At 35.5% G+C, this 25,951-nt stretch overlaps 1 protein-coding gene across 1 annotated transcript in view; it reads left to right on the top strand.

Annotated features, from left to right (window-relative positions):
- The first annotated feature begins 6,109 nt into the window (after positions 1-6,109).
- LOC149815610 (disease resistance protein Roq1-like) overlaps positions 6,110-25,951 on the top strand; it is a 34,154-nt gene continuing 14,312 nt past the window's right edge. The window contains exons 1-2 of the mRNA XM_089990582.1: positions 6,110-6,582; positions 8,898-10,032. Of these exons, the coding sequence (XP_089846708.1) occupies positions 6,110-6,582; positions 8,898-10,032 (1,608 nt within the window). The remainder of the gene's footprint in view (positions 6,583-8,897; positions 10,033-25,951) is intronic.

A 25,951-nucleotide genomic window follows, 5' to 3' on the forward strand; every position in this document is an offset into this window, starting at 1 on the left:
AATATCACATAAATCAGTATTATGTTATTACAACCACGATTTGCGATACATTACATATACTGAGTGAATGGATGATACCGAATGGGTAGAGGTCCTCCCATATAATATGGACGATACAGTATATGTATAACGATTTGTATATGTGAAGGCTAAATAAGACAACGATTTATACATGTGAATGATATATATTACAATGATTTATACATGTGAAAGATACATTATTAAATAGAATTCACATGCGATTCCTGTGTTCCATAGCTTTTTGGATGAAGCCATTTTCATGAACGGTGATTCACAAAAGTATTAACAATTCTATTTTATGGCTCACGATTCATGAAAATGGCTTCATCCAAAAACTCTTTCTTAATAAGACCATCAAGTGGATAAGCATATTCACCTCCTGTTTTGTTAAACTTTTAATAAATCCGATAATATGGAAATTGGGTCATGCAAAGAGGCATAACAACTAACTTTATGGTAAGACTTAAACAGAATTCACACATGATTCCTGTGTTTCATAGCTCGCTTTTGAATTGATCTGAGCGTGTCATGAAACAGAACAATATAAGACACTACATTAAGTTTCACAAGAAATGCAAACATCCTTCCAACATTGATTACATACCAAAAGATTTATAAAACTGAAGCAATCATTCCGAAAAAACTGGTCAGGAGGATTGAAGGTCACAACGTTGGAAATTACGTCTATAGGGTATTGTTGCATGTTGGAAATTACACAAGTTAGATATTGATAAGCTGCACGTAATGCAATTTATATGTAAAGCAATATAATGTATTACATACCTATTCCATAGCTTTTTAAATAAAGTCATTTTCATGATCCACAAAAATATTAACAATTCTATTTTTGTGGCTCGCAATTCATGAAAATGGCTTCATCCAAAAACTCTTTCTTAATAAGACCATTTAGTATATAAGCATATTCACCTCCTATTTTGTTAAACTCTTAACAAATCTGATAATGTGGAAATTGGGTCATGCAAAGAGGCATAACAACTAACTTTATGGTAAGACTTAAACAGAATTCACATGTGATTCCTGTGTTTTATAGTTCACTTTCGAATTGATATGAGTCTGTCATGAAACAGAATACTATAAGACACTACATTAAGTTTCACAAGAAATACAAACATCCTTCCAACATTAATTACATACCAAAAGACTTGTAGAACTGAAGCTATCGTTCTGAAAAAATTGGTTGGGAGGATTGAAGGTTACAACGTTGAAAATTACGTCTATAGGGTATTGTTGCATGTTGGAAATTACACAAGTTAGATATTGATAAGTTGCACATAATGCAATTTACATGGGAAACAATATAATGTATTACATACATATTCATGTGAAGGGTTTGGTTGTTTTTGCTTAAAGATTGGTTATTTCTTAAACCCTTTCTTACTAACCAATTCTAGTGCACCCTTTGTCCTCCGATGACTGCGATCAGAGGCAGATTTTTTTTTGATACCATTCGCTAGTTGAATTTTTCTATCATATTCTATAACGTTCACTCCTGACTTATTGAAGATAATGTTTACGCTTCGGCGCAACTTTTTATGAGTGTCAAGGGAAGCTTGATTTTCACCTCCGTTGTTCGCTCTTATTTTCTTGAACTGGTCTTCATGAGCTGCAACAGATTGATGGTGAATCAACTGCACATTTTCAAGTAACTCCCTTAACGCTTTTCTCATGCATACATTGGCTTCTTCACTTTTTGATGTCAAATCTGCAATATGCATAAGTAACCTACATAATTGTTGGTAACAGAAGGCTATGTGACACTTCTCATCAACACCAGATTGACTGACATTATCTGTATCCAGCAGTTCAATCTTTGCTTGTCTCTTTCATCTTCACATTAAATATGACTCATGTATTTCTTGTATCTTCTCTTGATTAAGTGTCTTTAATTTATGACGACATAAAATACCTTTAAATTCATATTTTTTTTACGTACATTCAACTGTTTTGTTGTCAACATTGTACGTGACATGTGCTTCTTGCCTTTTCTGATGCTCTTCGCCCTCCTATACAATATGATATTTGTGCATATTCTCGATTTGCGCATGTCCTTCTATGTTTCAATTCATGACCTGTATAACCTCTTTCTTAATCCATTCAAATATAGTTAGTATAGACAGATCTGCAGGTCGCATCAATATTTTTATGTCCAAAGTTACAGGGCGTGTATTGAAGCATTTCACATCTTGTTCAAGCTCATTTTGTCTAAAATCGTATATAAATAATTCATATTGTTCCATGAAGCAAAATATTGTTAAACATGAATACAGGGTTTTCTTCAGTGTGACATGCATAGATTCAGCTCTTTGTGTGCTTATCATACCTGCATAAAAGTATTGCTTTCATATGACAATGCTCACTTCTCTTTTTCTGCATATAAATTTTGTAATCACAGACATTCTTCAAGGTCGTACATCTCAATCATTTCCTCACAATCATACATAAATGTGACATCATCTACGCTTTCAAGTACACACCTTGTAAACTTTTTGTCAAACCCTGTCTTCTGATTAAATATGTGTCCTATGTTCTTTGCTGCATTTTGAAAGATATGCTACAAACATAGGCGATGATGTGCATCTGGTCATACATGAGACACTGCAGCTGCAATTGCGTGATCACCATCTGTAAGTACAATTTCAGGTTGCTTCTCATTCATTGCCTGTGTAAATACTCTGAACAACCACTCAAAAGTTTCTTTGGTCTGGTCATATAAAAAAGCATCGTCTAATATACAACTTTGTGAGTGATGGTTCACTCTGACAAACTACACAAATGACCACTATTCAATATTAATCTTTACTATCGTATAAAAAACAAACACATCATTGAAGCATTCATAATCTACTCTTGACTTTAAATCTACCCATAACATATTCACATCATATCCATCTTCATTTACTTGCATTACACTAAGGAAACTAGGGTCAATGCTTGATTTCTTTTGTAAGTAATCAATCAAAGAACATATTTCTACATTCTTCGTGTTATCTGTCCTCTTCCTTCTCAAGTGGTTTCTTAGATCCATAGGTGTGAATGATATGTTCTAATGACCACCATCTATGTGCACGCACAAATTGTATGTCTTCCTTGGTATAATGCTGACATTATCAACTATTTCAACAATTGCAACATGCGCTTTAGTTACTTTATGATGTGACATTAACATAGAAGTCATAAATGAAGCAGATAAATCATGGTTATGATCACTGATTAAAGTACAAACTATATATTTCTCATTCGGAAGTCTTCTTAACACCATTCTCGCTTGACATCCACATCTTGAATCTGACTTGCTCCTTGTTGGATTTCCACTTTGACTTCTTTCAACCTTCCTTAAAACAAATATATATCTTTTTCACCACGACACCCTTTGCATTTTTTGACCAAGAATACCTTCTAACACTGAAGCCAAGTTTTAAGGCATAATCATTGTAAAATTTATACGCAGCTTCCTCATTATTAAACTACGTTCCTTATACGAGAACAAAGTCAAGTGTACTATCATGTTCATTCTCAGTGTTTGCACCTTTATCAAGTGTACTGTTATGATCGTCTACCTCATTATCAAATTATATTTCTTCTGCTGGAACATTCAAGTCAAGAATGAATCCAATGCATGCACCCTTCTTATCATGTGCATCATTAGTGCACATGTTCACTTCTCCATAACTTTCCAATGATTGAGATAGATCATCTTCATTGCAACCAGGTGATAAGTTCACCATTGCCATAAGCAAGATACCATTTTGCGTTAAACGGATACTAATAAGGTTAAGCAAGTCAAAGCAATGATTGAATGAATCACATTATAAAAACAACTACGATTTCTTATTTGCTTATACCATGCATCGAGTTGTTACTTACCATGCCAATAAAAGAAACGATTTGTCGTATATGTGTTGACGATAGCGATTTAATTATATCTATAACGTTATGAAGCAATTTCAATAGAAATCGTTAAATGAGCAGTGATTTGAATACGAAAATCGCCACCGCAAGCGCACAATAATGTATTTTCGCACATACACGTTTTAAAATTCTTTTTACAAATATCTTACAAATCGATACTAGAAAACACATAATATCTTACAAATCGATATACATATCACATAATATATTACAAATCAATACGATACTTCAGCATAATAGCTTACAAATCGGCACTACAAAACACATAATATCTTACAAATCGATATACATATCACAAAATATATTATAAATCGATACGGGAATTCAGCATAATAGCTTTCAAATCGACACTATAAAATACATAATTTCTTATAAATCGATATATATATATTGCAAAATATATTTCAAATCGAATAAGAAATTCAGTATAATAGCTTACAAATCGATATTAACAAACAAAACAATATCTCACAAATCGGTAGTATGTTACTAAAACTGCGACTTGTGATACATTGCATATACTGAGTGAATGGACGATACCGGATGGGGTAGAGGCCCTTCCTTGCATATGTAAACAAGCATTCTTGTCAACAGGTTCTAGCATCTTACAAATATTGTTAAGTTTTGAATCATTAAAAGGACAAGATCGACCTGCAATAACAAAACAATGCTTTAATGGCACTCACGATGACATACGTTCTTCAACAATAACATGATGACATGGAAAGGTACTCACAATGCCTTAATAGCACTTGTTGGAATGTTTGTGCATCATTGCTTTCTTCCATACTACCTAACGACAACGAAAAATAAGAGGCCAACAAATGCCCCTATGATGCCCACCAATGATTGAATCAGTCGATCGCGAACCTGAAAATGTTTTGTAACACAAGGCATGAACGAGAAGGCGACAATGTGTTGTAACACAAGCTAAAAACCAAGGCGAGAACCTGAACTCGAGACGACAGCAAAGGCTGCTCCGACGACAATAAATGACGGTAAAGGGTGTGTCGTCAAAGAGAGCTCTTGCTACATCAGATGGGATGCAAAAGTTTAATGCTTATGGTGAAAATAAAATGTTTGGACTTTGAAGAGTTAACATCATCATTGACTTTCTGAATGAACATTTTTGTCTTTTTCTCGAACCGTCGTTTCGTTATTTTTTGAATGAAAGATATTTTTGTCATTTTCTCGAACCATTGTTTCATGGCTAAAATAACAAGAAATGGTACTTAAGTCTTTGCAATCACACAGGATTCTGATGCTAAGTGACGCCGAAACACATACGAGCTCCAAGAGCTCTTGTAAGTGACGCTCTTTGGGACCCCAACAAGCAAACAGTGCGTCTTTTGGGAGAACACACAACACCCTCCCGTGAAATCTGCAACCGAATACCTTAATTGTCCTTGGATTTTGTGGTTTTGTGTGAAAGGTTTTAATTCCCTTCGTAGCGTGGGCTGTAGTTGGTGATTCTTGATTTTCATAAATCTGCAATCGAATACCTTAATTGTCATTGGAATGCAGCGGATACCTTGATTATCTGATCAAACCGAATCGTCAGCAAATCCCTTGATTAACACGTTGTCTTTTACTACAGCATCCCTACTCACAAATGCAAGAGCCCAAGATGAATCGTGATCGACAATTGTGGTTTTGTGTGAAAGGTTTTAATTCCCTTCATAGCGTGGGCTGTAGACTGTAGTTGGTGATTCTTGATTTTCATAAATCTGCAACTGAATACCTTAATTGTCCTTGGAATGCAGCGGATACCTTGATTATCTGAATCGTCAGCAAATCCCTTGATTAACACGTTGTCTTTTACTACAGCATCCCTACCCACAAAGACGAGCCCAAGATGAATCATGATCGACAATTGTGGTTTTGTGTGAAAGGTTTTAATTCCCTTTCTGATAAAATATGGACTTAGATCTTGTTAAATATGGTCCAATCAGATTGAAATCCGAAGACAGATGTGGTTGATCTGACCGTTTACTAGCATGAGACAAACTTCTACGCCCTCTCTGGCTCTCTCACCTCCATTATAAAACCCAGACGGTGAGTGGAAACTCAATACATAGAGAAGGATTCGTTTCCATTTCTCATCCTTTTCCTCTCTTATTGTGAGAGAGCATTAGTTCTCACTAACTGATACCAAGCAATGGAGTCCAAAAACAGTGGAAGAGGAGAAGGGTCATCCTCATCAAGGGATGACGGATGGGAGTTTGATGTATTCATAAGTTTTAGAGGTGCCGACACCCGCAAGGGTTTCACTGGTCATCTCCATAAAGCCTTAGTAGACAAGGGTATTCGTGTCTTCATAGACAGTGAGGACTTGGAGAAGGGAGAGAGGGTGGATGAGCTATTTGGGTACATCCTGAGATCCAGGCTGTTTGTGATCATCTTCTCCAAGGGCTATGCCGATTCGAGATGGTGCTTGAAGGAGATCGCGAAGATCGTGGAGTGCGGAAGGCTGATCATTCCCGTCTTCTTTGATGTCGAACCGACCCATGTTCGTAATCAGACAGGTCCTTTTGAATCAGCATTCACAACTTACCTGAATAACCAGAAATTGGAACAAAAGGAGGTCAATGGATGGATGTATGCGTTGAGGAGAGCTGGGGAAATTTCCGGGTACAATCTCATGACAGACACAGATGGATCAGTAGCCTCTCTCTCTCTCTCAATGCCTTTCTGGTCAACGAGCCTACCACGTCGAGCCCTGTTCAGGTTAGGCTGGTGTTTGCTATACCAAGATCAATCTCGAGCTTCTGACAAGCTGAGTCTAGCCTTGTTAACAAAAAATATTATTTCCATCCTTTTTTTGAGAATAAAAAAGGAAAAATATTATTCTTCCTATGAATACATTAGGAATGGAACACCCACTGACTTTCTTTATATATATATATATATATATATATATATATATGTGGAGTCTAATGACACCAGTGGTTTTGACTCAATCTAACCTTATAGATGTATTTAACATGCTCGATTTAGCATAAATGGACTCTTGGATCATGTGTTTTTATTAGCCAAGAAAAATCACTATATTCATAGCAGCTGTTTTTTAGATCTCTAAAAATACCTGTATACAGGTGGGATTTTGGCATTCCAAAAGCCTGTTACCACTAAATGAAACATGTACATCATCACATCTATGGAGCTTTCATAGGTTGTTTGTATTATATTTATATATAGGGAGAGTGAGGGACACACGCAGGAGGTGGCCAATGGGCCAACTAATAGAGGTGGCTGTGAGAGAGAGATAGAGAGTGTTGGATAAAGGTAAGAGAGATTCACTGCGTAGCCATAGGGTCTCACAAATGAAAATTCAAAAGTCACACGATGGTGGGTGCATAAGAACATCATTTTTAGGCCAAAAGTACATTTGAAGTGGATCTGATTATTTGGAGATAAAAAAGTCTGTGCTTCATGAAATCCATCTTTTGGACAAAACCTCAAAAATACTAGATTCAAGATTGAAGTCCATCTTTTGGACAAGTTGAAGTCAAAATTGGGGTGTCCACAAAATCACATCTATATAGCTAGATTCAAGACAAGAACAAAAAACCAATGAAATTATCAGTTCACACGAGAGTTCTCATATTTTAGATTTGCTAAACATGATCCAACCATTAGATTTTGCTTTTAAAGCTTAGATCTATATAAATCAAGTGTGGATCACTATATATATACCAGTTTTTGAAGTTTTTTTTTCATGTTTTCCCTAATATTGTATGTACATATGTGTTTTACTTGCTTTATTTTATAGGAATTGACTTTTGGATCATCCAATTCGGACAAGCAAGTAGGTTTTATAATGTTTAAAAATAAACATTTTAACATTTTTCATAAATATTCAATGCTTAAAAACTCATATTTTTAATAAAAAAACAATATCCAAATATCGACTCCAAGCAAATCAACCATGTTGAACACATACCAGGCCAGACTTCTAAAAAATAACATGAAAAATCTTTTGATTAGCGGTAGGCTAGAAAAGTGGTAGCCAGCTACCACTTTTGTTATATAATATAATTGATTGTAGGCACAATCTAGTTGGAATATTACAATGTGAGTTGTTTTGTCTCAATCCAACCTTGTAGATGTGTTCATCATGCTAGAATTAGTGGGGAGCAGGGGCGTAGCTAGGATTCATGTGAGGCGGTGGCAAACAGGGGTGTAGCAAAAGAAAATTTATTTGTGCGATAGTCGGGGTTCGGGGGCAGCGCCCCCGAAAGTTGTTTTTTGAGATAAAATAAAAAATGGCTACAATTATTAATAAAAATCTATTTCATATGGACAAATCAAACTATTTGCTGCAGTCAGGGCTGGGCTAGGACTGGGCTGGGCTACAAAAATGGATAAAAATCTATTTCATATGGAATCAGGGCTGGGCTAGGACTGGGCTTTTAAAAAAAAAATTTAACTGTTTCGGGTGGCAGGACTGGGCTACAGCCCAGTCCTGCCCCCCCCCCCCCCCCCCCAGCTACCCCTTTGGTGGGGAGCATCCCTTGGATCTGAAAAAATATATTTTTGTGAAAACTGGTGCATTTACAATGGTTGATTTTTTCATCTACTGGAGAAAACCTATACACATTGGATTTTGGGGATTCAAAAGTCAGTTCCCACTAAAAACATGTAAATCACACTCTCTATCTCCAAATAATCAGATCCAAGTTAGCTGAGCTGAGTTGGAGTTCATGAAAAGTATAAGTTAAGCGAGCCGAGTATGAGTTTGTTAATTAACAAAAGAAAATCATTTTTGAAATTGAGAATCATAGAATTGGAGTCTAAACCTACTGAGCTAAGCTCAAACAGGCTCATTTATAAATGAATGCATTGTTTTAAAGTTGAAAGCATTTATTCCTATTATCTTTTTTTTAATTGCTGGGGTTAGCAGAAGTTGCTACTTTGTTTAATTGTCTTGTGGGCTTTATTTGCAGGCACGAGGTGAAGCTGATTGAGCTTATTGTGAAAAGGATATTAGATGAAGTAGACAAGGCCCCTCTCCATGTAGCCAAGTATCCTGTTGGTCTTGGTTCTCCAATAGCTGATTTGATGCAACTTTTGAAAATTGAAGAGGTCAAAAAGGAAATTGAAGCTGATGAAGTCCGAATGATTGGGATATGGGGAAAGGGAGGCATTGGAAAGACAACCCTTGCCAAAGCTGTCTACAATATTTTGTTTTCCAGCTTTGATGTCTGTACCTTCATTGAAAATGTTAAGGAGGAAGCAAATCAAGCGAATGGACTCATCTGCTTGCAAGAACAGCTGCTTCGTCATCTCCTCAACGAAAAAGAAACAAGTATCAGTAGCATTGGTGAAGGTGTTGAGAGAATCAAAAAGCAACTTCGTTGTAAGAAAGTGCTTTTGGTTATTGATGACGTTGATCATGAAAGCCAAATTGGTGCATTAGCAGGTAGCCGGGCTTGGTTTCTTACTGGAAGTAGAATAATCTTCACTTCAATAAATAAGAGTACATTATATCTAGCTGGAGACAATCTAGATGGTATCTATAATCTTAAAGAGCTGAACGACAAACAATCCCTCCAACTCTTTTGTTGGCATGCATTTGGGAAAAGTAGGCCGACAAGAGAGTATACTGAGTTTGCAGAGGAAGTTGCATCTATTGCTGGTGGGCTACCCTTGTGCCTTGCAGTATTTGGGTTACATTTCTTTCATATAGGAAAACCTGAAGAACGGAGAAAGATGTTAAAAAAGATGAGAAAAGTTCAAGATGAAGAAGTTCATAAAAGGTTAAAAATAAGCTACGATGGGCTTGAAGAGAGTGAAAAAGTCATATTTTTGGACATAGCATGTTTTTTTGTTGGGAAAGGCAAAGAAAATGCAATTCTTATGTGGGAGGATTCTGATGAGCTCTATCCGGAAGATGATATCAATGTCTTAGAACGCAAGTCCCTGATTAGTATAAATGAACATACAGGTGAATTTCAAATGCATGACCAAATTCGAGAGATGGGAAGACAAATCGTGATGGATGGGACCATTACAAAACCTGGGACGCAGAGCCGGTTGTGGGAAGACCATGTGACATTGAGGGTTCTTAAAAACATGCAAGTAAGTAAAGAGTTTAATAACGCTTTCATTTTTTTTTCCTTCAGTTTTTGTTCAAGATTTTGAGTCTACTTTGTACATTTTCAACTAAGAAACTGGGTTTCGGTTAACTTAGTAGCTTGATATGAGACGTTGATCTATATATCACATGGTTAAAAGTCGGGTGTCTTTGTAATTAAAATAAGCATTGGTGATGTGAATATGCGAACCAACTATGCAGTCTAGATTTTCGTGGTACGTAGGGATTGGTTCTTGGATCGTTCATTCTGACATGTCGACATGTTTTCGTAGTATAATTTTTATAAACCATGAAAACATGATACATGTGCGTATTCCTTGTAAATCAATCACGAGAAACACATATACAGTGTTGGATTTTCAAAAACGTACCAGAAATATCCACTTCACATGGTTGGTTTGGGCATGATTGAATCATTATAAAAGTTTTTTGACAATCTTATAACACATATAAACATGATTTCATCACTATCAATTCTTTTGACTACCTTATAACACATATATGCATGATTGAATCACTATGAAAGTTTTTTGACAACCTTAGAACACATATAAGCATGATTTCATCATTATAAAAGTTTTTTGACGGGCTTATAACACATATATCTATGATTGAATCACTATGAAAGGTGTTTTAGAACCTTAGAACACATATATGCATGATTGAATCACTACTAAAGCTTTTTGACAACCTTAGAACACATATAAGCATGATTTCATCACTATGAAATTGTTTCTGTAACACCCCATTTATTTTTAATGAAAAATCTAACAATTTTTTTTTAAGGCATTCAACTAGATAAATAAGGAGTTACCAAGAGCTTCAATCTTATTCCATCATAACAAACTTTACTACATCAAGTTCAGATGTCCAGAAACATTAAACAGAAAAGTAGTAGCGTCATGACCGCCTGACGATGTCGCCGCCCTCTCTCTGACTGTTCATTTATTGCTTCACCTGAAAACAGTAAACCACAAAGGAATCAGACTACCACTGTCTGAGTAAGTGATACAGTCCAAAATACATATGTGCAGTGTCATGCGAACAAGTATGTATGAATTATGATTTAACAGAGATTTAATACTTATGTAAAAATACTTTTCTTTCTAAGGCTATCATGTCTAATATGATTTCTGAGTAAGAAATCCTATGATTTCAACTTTCTAAGTTTTGTTTCACTTGAACCCACATTTGTCTCATTAGTTATTACCATATTTATTGTTTTGAATCTTTATTTCATTCTTACCCTGTAGGTATGCACAGACATTCGACATTGTAGCGGACCGAGATTATATGGGAGTTCATTACATATAACCCGTATAACTAGCCGTACGGATACCCAAAAGGGGCACGGTGCTCGACCGAGAGAGATCCCCAATTGGCAAGAACTAGCATTGGATGCACCCATAACTCTTCTGCAGAAGACTTGGACCCACCACCTAGGACTCACTGTTGGTCCTGGTCCCCTAACTCCGAGGACTGGGGACTCGGTGAGACACCTCACTCTCACAACACAAGAATGTCCCACGGAGTGTGTACCACCCACTCTCTCTAAAGTGGATCATGGGTCTGGTAACATACATTGTGATCCAGTGTACCCAAAACCCGAGAATCCAATAACATACACCGTCATGGTGTACCCAGAGACCCGATGAAAAAAAACCGGTAACATACACTCTTCTCGGTATACCCAGTTCTCATCAAATATTCCTTTATTTATTATTGCTTTATTTATTGGTTCATAGGGATGACCATGCATCCCACAACCCACCGTAGTGGCTGCATATATAAAAATGTAGCTATTGCCATGAATATTTTTTCATAGGTGAGTGGTGATACATAACCAAGATATATATCTATGGTTAGGCAACAATCGCCAAACGACGCTCACTTGTCATTCTTGTTATAATGAGATGCACCTTGCCGACATTCCTTTTCATCAACCGCGTGGTCGCAATCAAGGCTGCCCCGGACCCTGAAATGAGGAGGTAGCGGCGACCGCCACCATCCAACGACTTAGCTCCAAATAACTGGATTCATTCCCAATTCGGTGTTGGTACAAAATGGGCGTCCGCTACTAGGTATGACCCACCATAACTGCTGCCATAATGGTCCAGCCACCATCTCACAACAGGGCGTGAGGGGGTGAGGGAGTCTGTTGTATCCCGTATGGTGGAGTCATTTGTCGGCTGCAATCACCACCGTTTGTGAAGTAGTACATCCACCAAATCTATCCCAAGCAGCCACCAGAAGTACCTACAGGGGCTGGTCACTGCTGTCATAGTACTTAGCTTTTGTTATCACGACTTCAGTAGTGAGTCAGGTCTGTTGAGCTCAGCCCAGTCAAACCGACCACTAGGGTAAGTTCTGAGTGTCATTTTATTTATGGACGAAAGTGTTATTTGGTTGGGAAATAAAACTTCTAATTCTGCCCTGACTTTAATAGGTTGATGTTGGTTAACTAAATGACCCTTTTTAACTAACGTTGAAACACTATGGGTCTGGACATAGGGAAATTGAAACTGCATATACTCAATTAGATTATGCATTGAACTAAGTTTCAATGCCTCTTGTAAATACCTTGCCCATAACGTCACCAATCTGGACGTTTTTTTTTTTCTTTTCAAGTACCTCTATATAACTACATTGAATCAGATTTACTTGATGTAACACACCATCCATCATGTGGTAAGAAATATCTACAGGCCAATTCAACGCTACCACAAGAACTGACGTTACATTATTCTTTTTTTTTTGTAAATTGGATCTCTAAACTTATGAAATAATTGGATGAAGGTTGTTATATACTCAACGTCTATTAAGGGCTAACAGGGTAACACAATCCCTGGTAAAGATAATTGTGAATGTGTTCACACAGCCGAAGGTGTACAGGCTGATTGGGTCCGACCTATGTCGTGCCGTAATAGGAGGGCAATCGAAACTCGAAATCCGATGTGGAACACCAAGAAATTTTTTTTGTGGGTATACCAGCCGGACTATGCAGCAACGCAACCCGATGCTTAAAAGTTTTATGTTCTTTTTAAATACATTTTTGTAGTATTGTAAATCACGTATTCAAATCTATAGGTGTAACACATATCCCTCTGATTTTTTTTTTCTGCAAGAACATTAAAATTACTAATCCAAATCTGATTGCACAATTTGTATGCATATCCTAAATAGATTATCAATAATATGAAAATGGTTGAGATGATGGTATGTAAACCCCCCAAAAAAAATCAAATCTCAGCGAGACAAAACTGATGCTATTCATACATACTAGGTCATATGGCGCTGCACGCAGGTAGATAAAAAAAATTGTATCCCTACCATGTATATGTTCAGGAATAAGAGGGACTTATCTTAACGATTTATAAAAAAAAATTATTCACATACGATATCAAATGGCAAAACACATATATAAGAAGGGACGGTAACACCTACTTTGTGAAGATGTGAATCCAAGGGTATGGCACCCTTCTTCCTTACGGACGTCGGGTACCCACATGCGAGCTCCTCGTCGGAGTCAATGGCGGCAAGCAATGAAGGTGAGGAGTCGCCTGGCTGGTTGGTGGTTTGTGAAAGAAAAGGAAAAACTCTAGAGAGAGGAGGGGTCACACGATTGGGCTGAAAGGAGAGGCGTGAGAGAGGGAAACAAAACAAGTTTGAGAGAGAGAGGGACGAGTTCCAATGAAACTCATTTTTTGTAAACCCTCTTGAGTTTCTGTTTTTTTTTTTTTTTGTAACTCCTCTCCTCATTGAATTCCCACCAGTTTCCTTATTATTTCTTTGTAACTCCCAGCCCATTATGGAATATAACTGCCCTTTTTTGAAAAGTCTTGGGATGGGCCTTCAAATTTCCAAACGGTTGGATTTCCAACCTTGTTCATCCACTCAGCCCTCTATCTAAAAAAAGAAATACGAAACTTCTTGTTTTAATGCTCCCTTAAAATCCATGTTTCTTTTTTGGCAAAAAGGTTGTCTTGGCGCTCAGAGGATTCGAACTGAGATCTCCTCCCTGAGGGGTAACGAGCCCACTGATGCACCACCACTTGTTTCGTTGCATACTCTTGCAACAATAATTCTTTTATCCTCCTTTGACGTGTTATTTTTTTTTCTTCAAAACTTCTGGCGTACATGAGGATTCGACGCATGTTCTCTTCTTGCTGAGGCAACCACCCATACTAGTGTGCCAACTCTTACCTGGCAACACTTTGCGACTAAAACCACTTCAACGATGAGTTATGTTCAAAATTGCGTAAGTGTGACGTACAAAGTGGTGTGAGCACTGTTTATGAAGAATTAAGTCCCAAAAATTATAAATCAATGTCATAGTACATATGAATAGTAAATCCCCGAATTCGGGACTCAAACGAGGAAAAAAACCCTCGTTACTTCATGTAAATTACTGAAAAGCACATAATAAGATATGGTTATAACGAGGGCGATATTTGCAAGAGATGATACTTTAGAGATGTGCTTTGCAAATACAGTTGAAATTGAAAATTTGAAATTGGATTTTAAGTGGGTTTTGACTCCATCTGAGATCTGAATCCATCTATTAAATTTTGGATCCAAATATTGGATCTGTTTGACCCCATTTGGATCGACTTTACATCCATTTATCGTATCCATTTCCAGGAATTTTAATATTTATTTATTTTGATCATTGTCAAAATTTTGCGGGTTTTACAGTTTGACTGCCTTATAACACATATATGCATGATTGAATCACTATGAAAGTTTTTTGACAACCTTAGAACACATATAAGCATGATTTCATCACTATGAAAGTTTTTTGATGCCTTATAACACATATATGCATGATTGTGATACATAACACATTTATTTGACAACCTTATAAACCATATATGCATGCTTGAATCACTATGCCATTTTTTTGACAACCTTAGAACACATATCTGCATGATTGAATCACTATGATTTTTTTTGTCAGCCTTAGAATACATATCTGAATTCTGTTAATGTCCTTCACTTTATTGCTAGTCTATGTGTCATTCAGCCATGTTACTTTGATTTTCTTAGATTAGGTGCATTGCATATAATTTATTTTATTATATTTTGTTTATCAATACTAACATTTCGATTCTCTTGTAAGATACTGGAGATGATCAACGTAGAGGAGCTGATGAAGGCATGGATAAAGGGGCAAATAGAGACAATGAAGAGGATGATGCTCTGAATCTTCGCGAGGATTAGATTCACTTTATATATGTGTGTGGAAAAATATTTATTACACTTGAGTATACCAGGATGGTGATGCACTTTAGCATTTTCTGGCCACATTAGCATCAGATTGGCTGTAACCGTTAGGGTCATACCGGTCTGCATGGAAGCTGCCACCTTGATGTGAGAATAATGCAAGTCAAGGAGTGACTTCTTCCAAGTCAAGCTGGGTCCAAAATTGTCCCAATTATTATAGTGAAGGACATTCATGAGTCTAAACATCTATGGCCAGTTAAGAGTTGTGATAATACCCCATATGGGTATAGGACATCACACCCTTTGAGATGGTATTGATTTTGCCAGCTTCCAGTAGCACAATGGCTGAGAAACCGTAGAGTATATAAGGCTGCTATGTGTTTAGAATCAGACTCCTATATATATAAATATAAATATAAGCCCCATAGTCTCGGAGGGCTCTAAAATCTAGATTACCAATTCCCTCATTTCTAACCAATTAATAGAGGATTTTATTATTTATAGAAGTCAATCCTGTTAAGAATACTCATTGTTTGTATATGGATCTGGATCCAGATCCATAATGTAATATGTCAAAGTCGTCAGATCTAGTGTGACGTATTCCTTTCTAATCCACATGTCTTCTCTCTTTTCTTTCTTTGTTTACTTCTTTTCTTGTCTATTTATTGAGGATTTTCACATGGTATCAAAACCTGAAAAGAGGTAAACCTCATTGATCTTGGCTATTCTTTCTTCACTTCACCTTTAAATCCTTCTCTTTCTTTAACCCTAAATCCCTTTTTCTTTCTCTTCAAATCAAATATGAGCCTAGTAAGATTTGAAGTGATTTCTTTTGTGTCAGGTTCAAATCTGATAATCAACAATAGATCTGATAAGATCCTAGCTGTATTTGATCTCCTTTCTCTTTACAAAATCTTATCCTCCTTCCTCTTTGCAAGACGTTGCCTAGGTCGATTTAAAAAAAAAATGATCAGACTCCTTTATCAAAATTGTTTCCTTATGTTTGGTTTTGAATAAAAAAACCCTAATCATGTCCAATCAGTTTGGCGTGATCTTGATTAAAAAAAACATGTCAATATTAGTTGACGTAATTTTTTTTCTATTTCCAAACTCGTCATATCACTTTTGATGCGTATTCTTGTTGTTGAACTTTGATCTGACCAAAGCAAAAGCCTGCCAAAAAATACATAGATTATTTAAGGTAAAAAAAAAATCTCTTTATTGTTAGACTGATTTTGTGTGCTTACTTTGCTATTCTTTCACTAATCTCTGAATCTTCTTTTATTTATCGTGCACGTGCACATCGGTCTTTTCTTAAAAAAAATTGTCATCTCATCAAATGATTGCTATCAATGCCTCTTTTCTTAGCCATTTAGTTACAGAAAAACTTAACTCTTCCAATTTTATCACCTGGAAGAAGCAAATTATCCCTTTCTTTTCCAGTCATGATCTAATGGGTCACCTTGATGGGATGATCCTTGTGGCTCCGGAACTGGTTTCTCAAACAATTTAAGTGAATGATGGAAGTACAGAGAAATCCTCGAAGACCATTGTCAGAAATCTAGATTTTATCATGTGGCGAAAGAATGATCAACCGACTGTAGCCTTAGTCATATTCACTCTCTCTTATGAAGCTCTACGAAGAGATTTCTACTCCTTGGATATATCAGCTGAAAGCAGAATTTGTAGAGATTAAAAGAGGGGATTTGCTAGTAGCTAAATATTTGGACAAGATTAACGTTCTAGTGCATCAACTTGATGCCATCAGATCACCATTATCAGATGAAGATATATGCATGAAAACCATCAGAGGGCTTGACCAAGAATATAACATGTTCATTATTGTTTATACTAGCACTACACCTCACCCACCTTTTGATAAATTGAGAACCACACTCTTGGAGCATGAGGTCATTTTAATATATCACTAGGATCTTGATCATGCATATGATTCAGGGTTAATTAACATTAAAATATGCATGATTTTATAAAATAATGTTTCAAAAACCCAATTTAATGTTAGTTTTCGAGTAAATGAGCTAAAATGATTGAAAATTAGAAAATACTTGAAAAAGTAGCTTTATTTTGCATTTTAGTATATATTTTAATGTTTGTATTTACGTAGTAGTTTTAGTTGTTAATAAAAAATTAAAAAAAATAAAGAACATAGAGAAACATAGTTTCATTTTGCAAGTTAGTTAAATCATTTTGGTTTTCTTTATAGAAAAGAAAAAAAAATATTAGAATAGTTATATTTTTTAGAAAAAAAATAATAATAATCAAATGAGGTTTTGAGTTTTTAGCAAATAAAAACTTTTAAATAGTTTATTGTAGATTTTTGAAAATAAAAAAATATAAAAACAAACCATTACATGGTTTGTAATTTTTGAAAATTGAAAAAACTGAAAAAAATTAATAAACCAAACCGGTTCAAACCGGTTTGCATTTGTTAAAAAACTGAAAAAAATATAACACAAACCGGTTTAACCGGTTTGCATTTCAAAATAAAAGTTGTTACAAACCGGTGAACCGGTTTGAATGTTTTAAAAACCCAAAAATAAGAAAAAAAAGGGCGCCTCCCCCACACGGCTGAAGCCTCCCTCTTTCCCCTCTTTCCCTCTATTCCCTCTCTTCTCTCCTTCCTCCACCATCGCCGGTGGCTACTTCCCTTCCCTACCTTCCCCTTCTCCCTTTTCCTCTAATGAAATTTCAGCAGCCGGCGGTGGTGGATTCTTCTGTCCGGTGACAACACGGTGGAGGTCGCCACAATCTCTTCCCTAATTTCTTCCAGCTCCATTTCACGGTAAGTTAGATTTCATCTTCTTCTTCTTCTTTAGATCTTCATCTTCTTCTTCTTCTTCTTCTTCTTCTTCTTCCTCCGATCTTCAACATCTTCTTCTTTCTAATTCTTCATCTACTTCTTCTTCTTCTTCTTCTTTTTCTGCAGATTTATCATCCTCATTTTTTTAATTGATTCTGTGTAAAAGAAAAGAAACAACGGAAAAAAATTATGCATTTGATTTTCTGTTCTTCATTGGTTTCCTGTTTCGTTTATGCATTGATTTTCCTGTTATGCATCTATTTTCCTGTTTTACTGTTTTTGCAATTTATGTTCATCATTTGATTTTACTCGTTCTTCTGTTATTTTACTGTTTTGTTGTTTTTGCAATTTATGTTCATCGATTGATTTTCCTGTTATGCATCTATTTTCCTGTTTTCTTTAGCATGTTATTTTCATAATTTTCATTCATTCATTGTTTTGCATTCTGTTTTTACTCATTGCATTAAATTCCAGTTTCCTCATTCTTTTGATTTTCTGTTTTCTTTGTTCATTCTGAAATTCCTGTTTGCTTAATCCATGTAATTTTTTTTTATGCTTCTACATAGTTCAGTTAATCATTTCCTGTTTTGTTTTACAGTCTTGTTTCTGGGTTTTTTTTATGCTGAATCCGTTTTTCATTAAATGTGAGTTTATTAATTTTCCTGTTTACTATTCATATAATTTTCTTACATGTTGAGTCTGGTTTTTATTTTCTCTAAATTATTGTTTGTTCTTGCATCTCAATTACCAATTTTTTTTTAATTCTTTCATATTTTGGTCTATAATTCATTTCTTGTTTTTACATGTCATTATTTCTTGTTTTCTTTTAATACATTCAATTTGTGTTTAAAGTTGATTTTCCTGTTTTTGTTAAATTTTTTTTAATTCCCTGATTAGCATTTGCATCTTTCTTTATTTTTTTTCATTCCTTGATTTTTGTGTTTCTTCACTATATGAATTCTTGTTGTTCATTCTTTAAATTTTTGTTTGTTCAATATTTGTTTTTCCTAGTTTTACATGCTGAGTTCTCTGTTTTACATTACAGTTAATTTTAGTTAATTAGTAACTAGTTAATTAGATTTAATTAGAATTCATTTTCATATGAAATTGTCATTTAGAATTCTTGCCTAATTTCTTTTGTATTTTTTGCATTTAGTCAGTTTAGTATAGTTTTCCTTCTATCTCTGGTACTGCTCATGTTCATTTGAATTATGCAGGATAGCACAGAAGTGGAGCGGAAGTGATTACGTGACACAAAGCCCGAAGAATAAAGCTTCTTTTTGCTTTTATTTTTAGAATTAGGAATTTAATTGGGTTTGTAAATATTGCATTTTACGCCCTCTGCGAAGGGTATTCATTTGTTCTAATAGTTAGTTGTTTTTACTTTTCTTGAACATTTTACATTTCAAATAATTCGGCAATAAAGATTAGTTTAGATTTGTGTACTTGAATACGAAATATTCCTGTTCCCTGAGTTCGACCCGGTCTCATCCACTAGTGAGAACCGATTTTTATTATTTGATGTCTGGTTTTCACATGTTTTACATATAAAAATCTTTTCAAAATTACAACGATTTAAAAGAAGACATCAATTTTTTGGCGCCGTTGCCGGGGAACGGCGTAATATTAGTATTCACTTTATTGCCTAGTGTTGGTGTTGCATTTAGGTTTAGAACCACGTATGTGCATATCTTAGAGACGAGCTTACTTTTCTGCACAGCCCACCTACTAGGATCCCCTTAGAGGTGACTGTGTACGATTGGTACCGTACACATACATTTCATATTTCTTTGCATAATCTCTGTTATGTGTAAATGCGTGGTGTTTGTTTAGTTTTTGTTGTTTTTAGTTCACTCGCTTTGTGGTTTGCGTGGTTTGGCCGCTTAGTGCATTAGTTAGGTAGAAAACCCAAAGTTAGGATGTGTGCTACACCGGTCTACTCCAAGGTGTATGCAATGGCTAATGATCATCAATTGATCCGTCCTTTGAGGGAGTACTTCATGCCAAATACGTATACTCCCACCTCCTACATCACGAGACCTGATGTAGGAGCGAGCCATTTTGAGATTAAGGCCAGTGTGATTCAAATGTTACCTTCGTTTTATGGCCTTAGCAATGAAGACCCATATCGTCATCTCGACGAATTTCTTGAGATTTGCTCGACTGTGCGAATCAATAATTTTGGAGACGACGCTATGAGGTTAACTTTGTTTCCGTTCTCTCTCAAAGATAAAGCCAAGCACTGGCTAAAATCTCTTGAGACGGTTCGTATTACTACTTGGGAAGGAATGCAAAAAGAATTTTTAAAAAAATATTTCCCAATTGGTAAGATGAACCAGTTTCATAAAGCTATAGCCAGTTTTTCTCAAATTGAGGGAGAACAATTTCACGAGTCTTGGGAGAGATTGAAAGATCTTCTCCGCAAGTGTCCCCATCACCAAGTGCCTCGTTGGCAGTTGGTGCAGTATTTTTATGACGGGCTTACTGAGAAGCATCGTCAAATGGTTGATTCGTCTTGTGGGGGCACTTTTATGCTCAAGAGTGAGGACGAGGCGTGGTCTCTATTCGAGACCTTGAGTGAAAACACGATGCATCATACCTTGTCTTCACGGCTCGATAGGACTACATCTTTGTCTAGTGGTCCTAGGAAAATAGGGATTTCTGAAGTAGGGTCCGAATTAGAATTGCGTACCAAGGTTGACCAGTTGACTAGGAAGTTAGATCAATTCCTAGCCAATTCCTCGAGAAATCCAGTAGAAAGAGTGTGCGAGCTATGTGCTAGCCCTGCACATTGTGTTGCGGATTGTTCGGCAGCGCCATTATATCCTGAATTCGTTCAGGAGCAGGTGGATGTTGCTCAAGGTTTCGCTAAACCCATGCCTGATTCATTTACATCATCATATAACCCAGGTTGGCGAAACCAGCCTATTCCCCCATCCCATCAGCCCTCCCAGACACAGTATAGACCCAGTAACCCTTCACAAGGTTACTCGCATCCTATATTTCCACAGGTTCATCCCCAGTATTGTCTACCTTCTCCTCAGGAGCCCATTCCAAGTTCATCATTTCAAGAGAAGATGTTAGAAGCCTTTTCTGATATCAAGGCCACTCGTTGTTCCCATACACAGTCAATAGCCAAGCTAGAGACTCAAATGGGACAGTTAGCTCAGACATTGAGTAGACAAAGTCAGGGAAACCTTCATAGTCAGTCTGTTGTCACATCCAAGGGAGAGGATTCCATGTCATTTGACTTGCAACCCACCGATTCACATCATGAGCAAGTCAAATCTGTTACATCCCTTCATAGCGGGAAGGCGTGTCACTCCACTTAGGAATCGACTCATGAACCTCATATCATTTCTACTGACGAGTCGATCTCCATGATACCTCAACAGAAGGGGCCTGACCCACATCATGCATTATCATCATATAAAGCCCCATTCTCTCAGCCTTTAGGATCACCGATTGTTTTCAGTAAGCAAGAGGTACAGATGCAGAAGGTGCTTGACCAAGTCAAGCCTGATCATATTCACCACTTGTCTGAAGTTGCATTCATTGATAGTCGGTCGGTCCTAAACTCTCGATTCGTGACCAGGCTCTCAGATGAGACTAATCTCTGTTCTTCATGTCGAGTGAGTTATGATCCTACAGTTAGAGGTAGACAGGATGAAAACACAGCGCGTAGTGTCACAGATGACACTCTTTTCTTCATAGAGCCCGGTTGAGCCTGACTTCATGTCCATTGATCTCATGGACGATGAAGGTTTTTTCAAGAATCCGTCTGGCTAGGGACGTGAAACTTAGCGCTTTATGGGAGGCAACCCATATCTTGTATTATATTAGATTTGCTCAAAATTTATAGAGTATCTTTTGTTTTTACTTTTTAGTTTTCTTCATGAGTTTTTCATGTTCTGAGTTTCATGTTTTGTCATGTATACATTGCATTCATTACATTCATAGAACGTATATTTTTAATTCATGTCAGGTTATTCTACTCTTTTCCCTCATTTATTTCTCTCATGTGCATTCACGTAGTTTCATATTAGCATGGGGGAGTGCCACTGGGACAGTGTCATTCAAGCATGGGGGAGGGTGTAGTTTGCACACCTTGATATTTCTGTTTACATTCTTGCACATGTTTACACATCTCTCATGAAAAGTAGATTTTTAAAGAAATAGTTTGAACTTATATGAATGTTATTTCAAATCTGATGTTTTTAGAGGATTTTTAAGCCTCGCGAATTTTTTTTTCTGACATAGATCTAAAAATTATGGTTGTTTATGCGGATTTCGAAGAAATGATGATAGATACATGTTAGAATTTATTTTGAATCATAAATATGAATATGCACAGTTGTATTTTTGAAAAACTAAGCAAATGAACAAAAGCGTAAAAAATGAGCTCAAAAGAAAAAAAATATATAGCATGCGTTAGGTTGTTTGGATAATTCCACAATCCTTAGTAGATGGAACTTAGATGTAAGTTGAAACTTTTAATTCCATTTTCGAAAAGGAGAGTGGAAAACTTCGTGATCCTAAGTAACTGAGAACAGATACAAGTTGAAATGTTTGACTCTCACGTTATAAAGGTGAATGAAGGAAGTCACTTTTATGTCTTAGTTGATATCTTTTGGTATGTATTGAAAAAGTATAGAAGATATTGACATTGCACAAGGCATAAAAGCAGACCACACGCAAGCTATAAGAGAAGAATGAATACGCAAAAAGAAAAAAAGCGTGAAAAGAAAAAAAATTGAGAAAAGAGCTGAAAAAGAAAGAAAAGTTCAGTGCTTAGAAGTGTGATTGAGAAAACTTGTGCAGAAAACATATGAGTGAGGATAAGTAAATAATAATATGTTTTTATTGGATTTTCTAAGAATAAAACATAAATAATTGTGATATTTAGAAAAGTGAAAGAAATTCTTTTCTGTGGTGGTATATAAAAGACTAATTATATTTTGATTTTGAAATAACAGGAAATATTTGTGAAAATAAAGTCTTTAATTACCTACTACTTATGAGGATGTGTAATATTTTGCATACATGACAGAGATGTTTGTGGGTAGCATCACTGCAAACCCTCATGAGACCTTACTCGTCCACTGGGGTAACCCAGGGGTTGAAAGGGCTTGTTGCATGAGCTAAATGCAACCGTGATTCCTACGAAAGTGAGTTAGGTGATAGTTTGATTTCATGCATTTTTCGAGTTTGCTCGAGGACTAGCAAAACATAAGCATGGGGGTATTTGATCATGCATATAATTCAGGGTTAATTAACATTAAAATATGCATGATTTTATAAAATAATGTTTCAAAAACCCAATTTTATGTTAGTTTTCGAGTAAATGAGCTAAAATGATTGAAAATTAGAAAATGCTTGAAAAAGTAGCTTTATTTTGCATTTTAGTACATATTTTAATGTTTGTATTTACGTAGTAGTTTTAGTTGTTAATAAAAAATTAAAAAAAATAAAGAAAATAGAGAAACATAGTTTCATTTTGCAAGTTAGTTAAATCATTAAAATAATAATAATCAAATGAGGTTTTGAGTTTTTAGCAAATAAAAACTTTTAAATAGTTTATTGTAGATTTTTGAAAATAAAAAAATATAAAAACAAACCATTACATGGTTTGTAATTTTTGAAAATTGAAAAAACTGAAAAAAAATAATAAACCAAACTGGTTTGCATTTGTTAAAAAACTGAAAAAAATATAACACAAACCGGTTTAACCGGTTTGCATTTCAAAATAAAAGTTGTTACAAACTGGTGAACCGGTTTGAATGTTTTAAAAACCCAAAAATAAGAAAAAAAAGGGCGCCTCCCCCACACGGCTGAAGCCTCCCTCTATCCCTCTATTCCCTCTCTTCTCTTCTTCCTCCACCATCGCCGGTGGCTACTTCCCTTCCCTACCTTCCCCTTCTCCCTTTTCCTCTAATGAAATTTCAGCAGCCGGCGATGGTGGATTCTTCTGTCCGGTGACAGCACGGTGGAGGTCGCCACAATCTCTTCCCCGATTTCTTCCAGCTCCATTTCACGGTAAGTTAGATTTCATCTTCTTCTTTTTCTTCTTCTTTAGATCTTCTTCATGTTCTTCTTCTTCTTCTTCCTCCGATCTTCAGCATCTTCTTCTTTCTAATTCTTCATCTACTTCTTCTTCTTCTTCTTTTTCTGCAGATTTATCATCCTCGTTTTTTAATTGATTCTGTGTAAAAGAAAAGAAACAACGAAAAAAAATTATGCATTTGATTTTATGCTCTTCATTGATTACCTGTTTCGTTTATGCATTGATTTTCCTGTTATGCATCTATTTTCCTGTTTTACTGTTTTTGCAATTTATGTTCATCATTTGATTTTACTCGTTCTCCTGTTATTTTACTGTTGTTTTTGCAATTTATGTTCATCGATTGATTTTCCTGTTATGCATCTATTTTCCTGTTTTGTTTAGCATGTTATTTTCATAATTTTCATTCATTCATTGTTTTGCATTCTGTTTTTACTCATTGCATTAAATTCCAGTTTCCTCATTCTTTTGATTTTCTGTTTTCTTTGTTCATTCTGAAATTCCTGTTTGCTTAATCCATGTAATTTTTTTTATGCTTCTACATAGTTCAGTTAATCATTTCCTGTTTTGTTTTACAGTCTTGTTTCTGGGTTTTTTTTATGCTGAATCCGTTTTTCATTAAATGTGAGTTTATTAATTTTCCTGTTTACTATTCATATAATTTTCTTACATGTTGAGTCTGGTTTTTATTTTCTCTAAATTCTTGTTTGTTCTTGCATCTCAATTACCAGTTTTTTTTTAATTCTTTCATATTTTGGTCTATAATTCATTTCTTGTTTTTACATGTCATTATTTCTTATTTTCTTTTAATACATTCAATTTGTGTTTAAAGTTGATTTTCCTGTTTTTGTTAAATTTTTTTTAATTCCCTGGTTAGCATTTGCATCTTTCTTTATTTTTTTTCATTCCTTGATTTTCGTGTTTCTTCACTATATGAATTCTTGTTGTTCATTCTTTAAATTTTTGTTTGTTCAATATTTGTTTTTCCTAGTTTTACATGCTGAGTTCTCTGTTTTACATTACAGTTAATTTTAGTTAATTAGTAACTAGTTAATTAGATTTAATTAGAATTCATTTTCATATGAAATTGTCATTTAGAATTCTTGCCTAATTTCTTTTGTATTTTTAGCATTTAGTCTGTTTAGTATAGTTTTCCTTCTATCTCTGGTACTGCTCGTGTTCATTTGAATTGTGCAGGATAGCATAGGAGTGGAGCGGAAGTGATTACGTGACACAAAGCCCGAAGAATAAAGCTTCTTTTTGCTTTTATTTTTAGAATTAGGAATTTAATTGGGTTTGTAAATATTGCATTTTATGCCCTCTGCGAAGGGTATTCATTTGTTGTAATAGTTAGTTGTTTTTACTTTTCTTGAACATTTTACATTTCAAATAATTTGACAATAAAGATTAGTTTAGATTTGTGTACTTGAATACGAAATATTCCCATTCCCTGAGTTCGACCCGGTCTCATCCACTAGTGAGAACCGGTTTTTATTATTTGATGTCTGGTTTTCACATGTTTTACATATAAAATTTTTTTCAAAATTACAACGATTTAAAAGAAGACATCAGATCTCAGAAAGAAGAAGTGCATCATGAGGTTATGGTTGTAGCCCAAAATTCCAATCCCTATTAAAAAAGTGGGTGTGGTCACGAGCATAATTTTGGTAGTTGTGGAGCAGGTATTCTCCCCACAATTGAATTTTTCTTCCAATCAAACAATCGTAGTATATTAGATGTGTAGGAAGAAGGGCCTTACCTATTTCAATTGTTATTGGCATTATGTTCCTACCTGTCG

Source organism: Nuphar pumila, chromosome 15 (assembly GCF_984573655.1).
Source record: "Nuphar pumila chromosome 15, dmNupPumi1.hap1.1, whole genome shotgun sequence".
NCBI classification, from domain to species: Eukaryota; Viridiplantae; Streptophyta; class Magnoliopsida; order Nymphaeales; family Nymphaeaceae; genus Nuphar; species Nuphar pumila.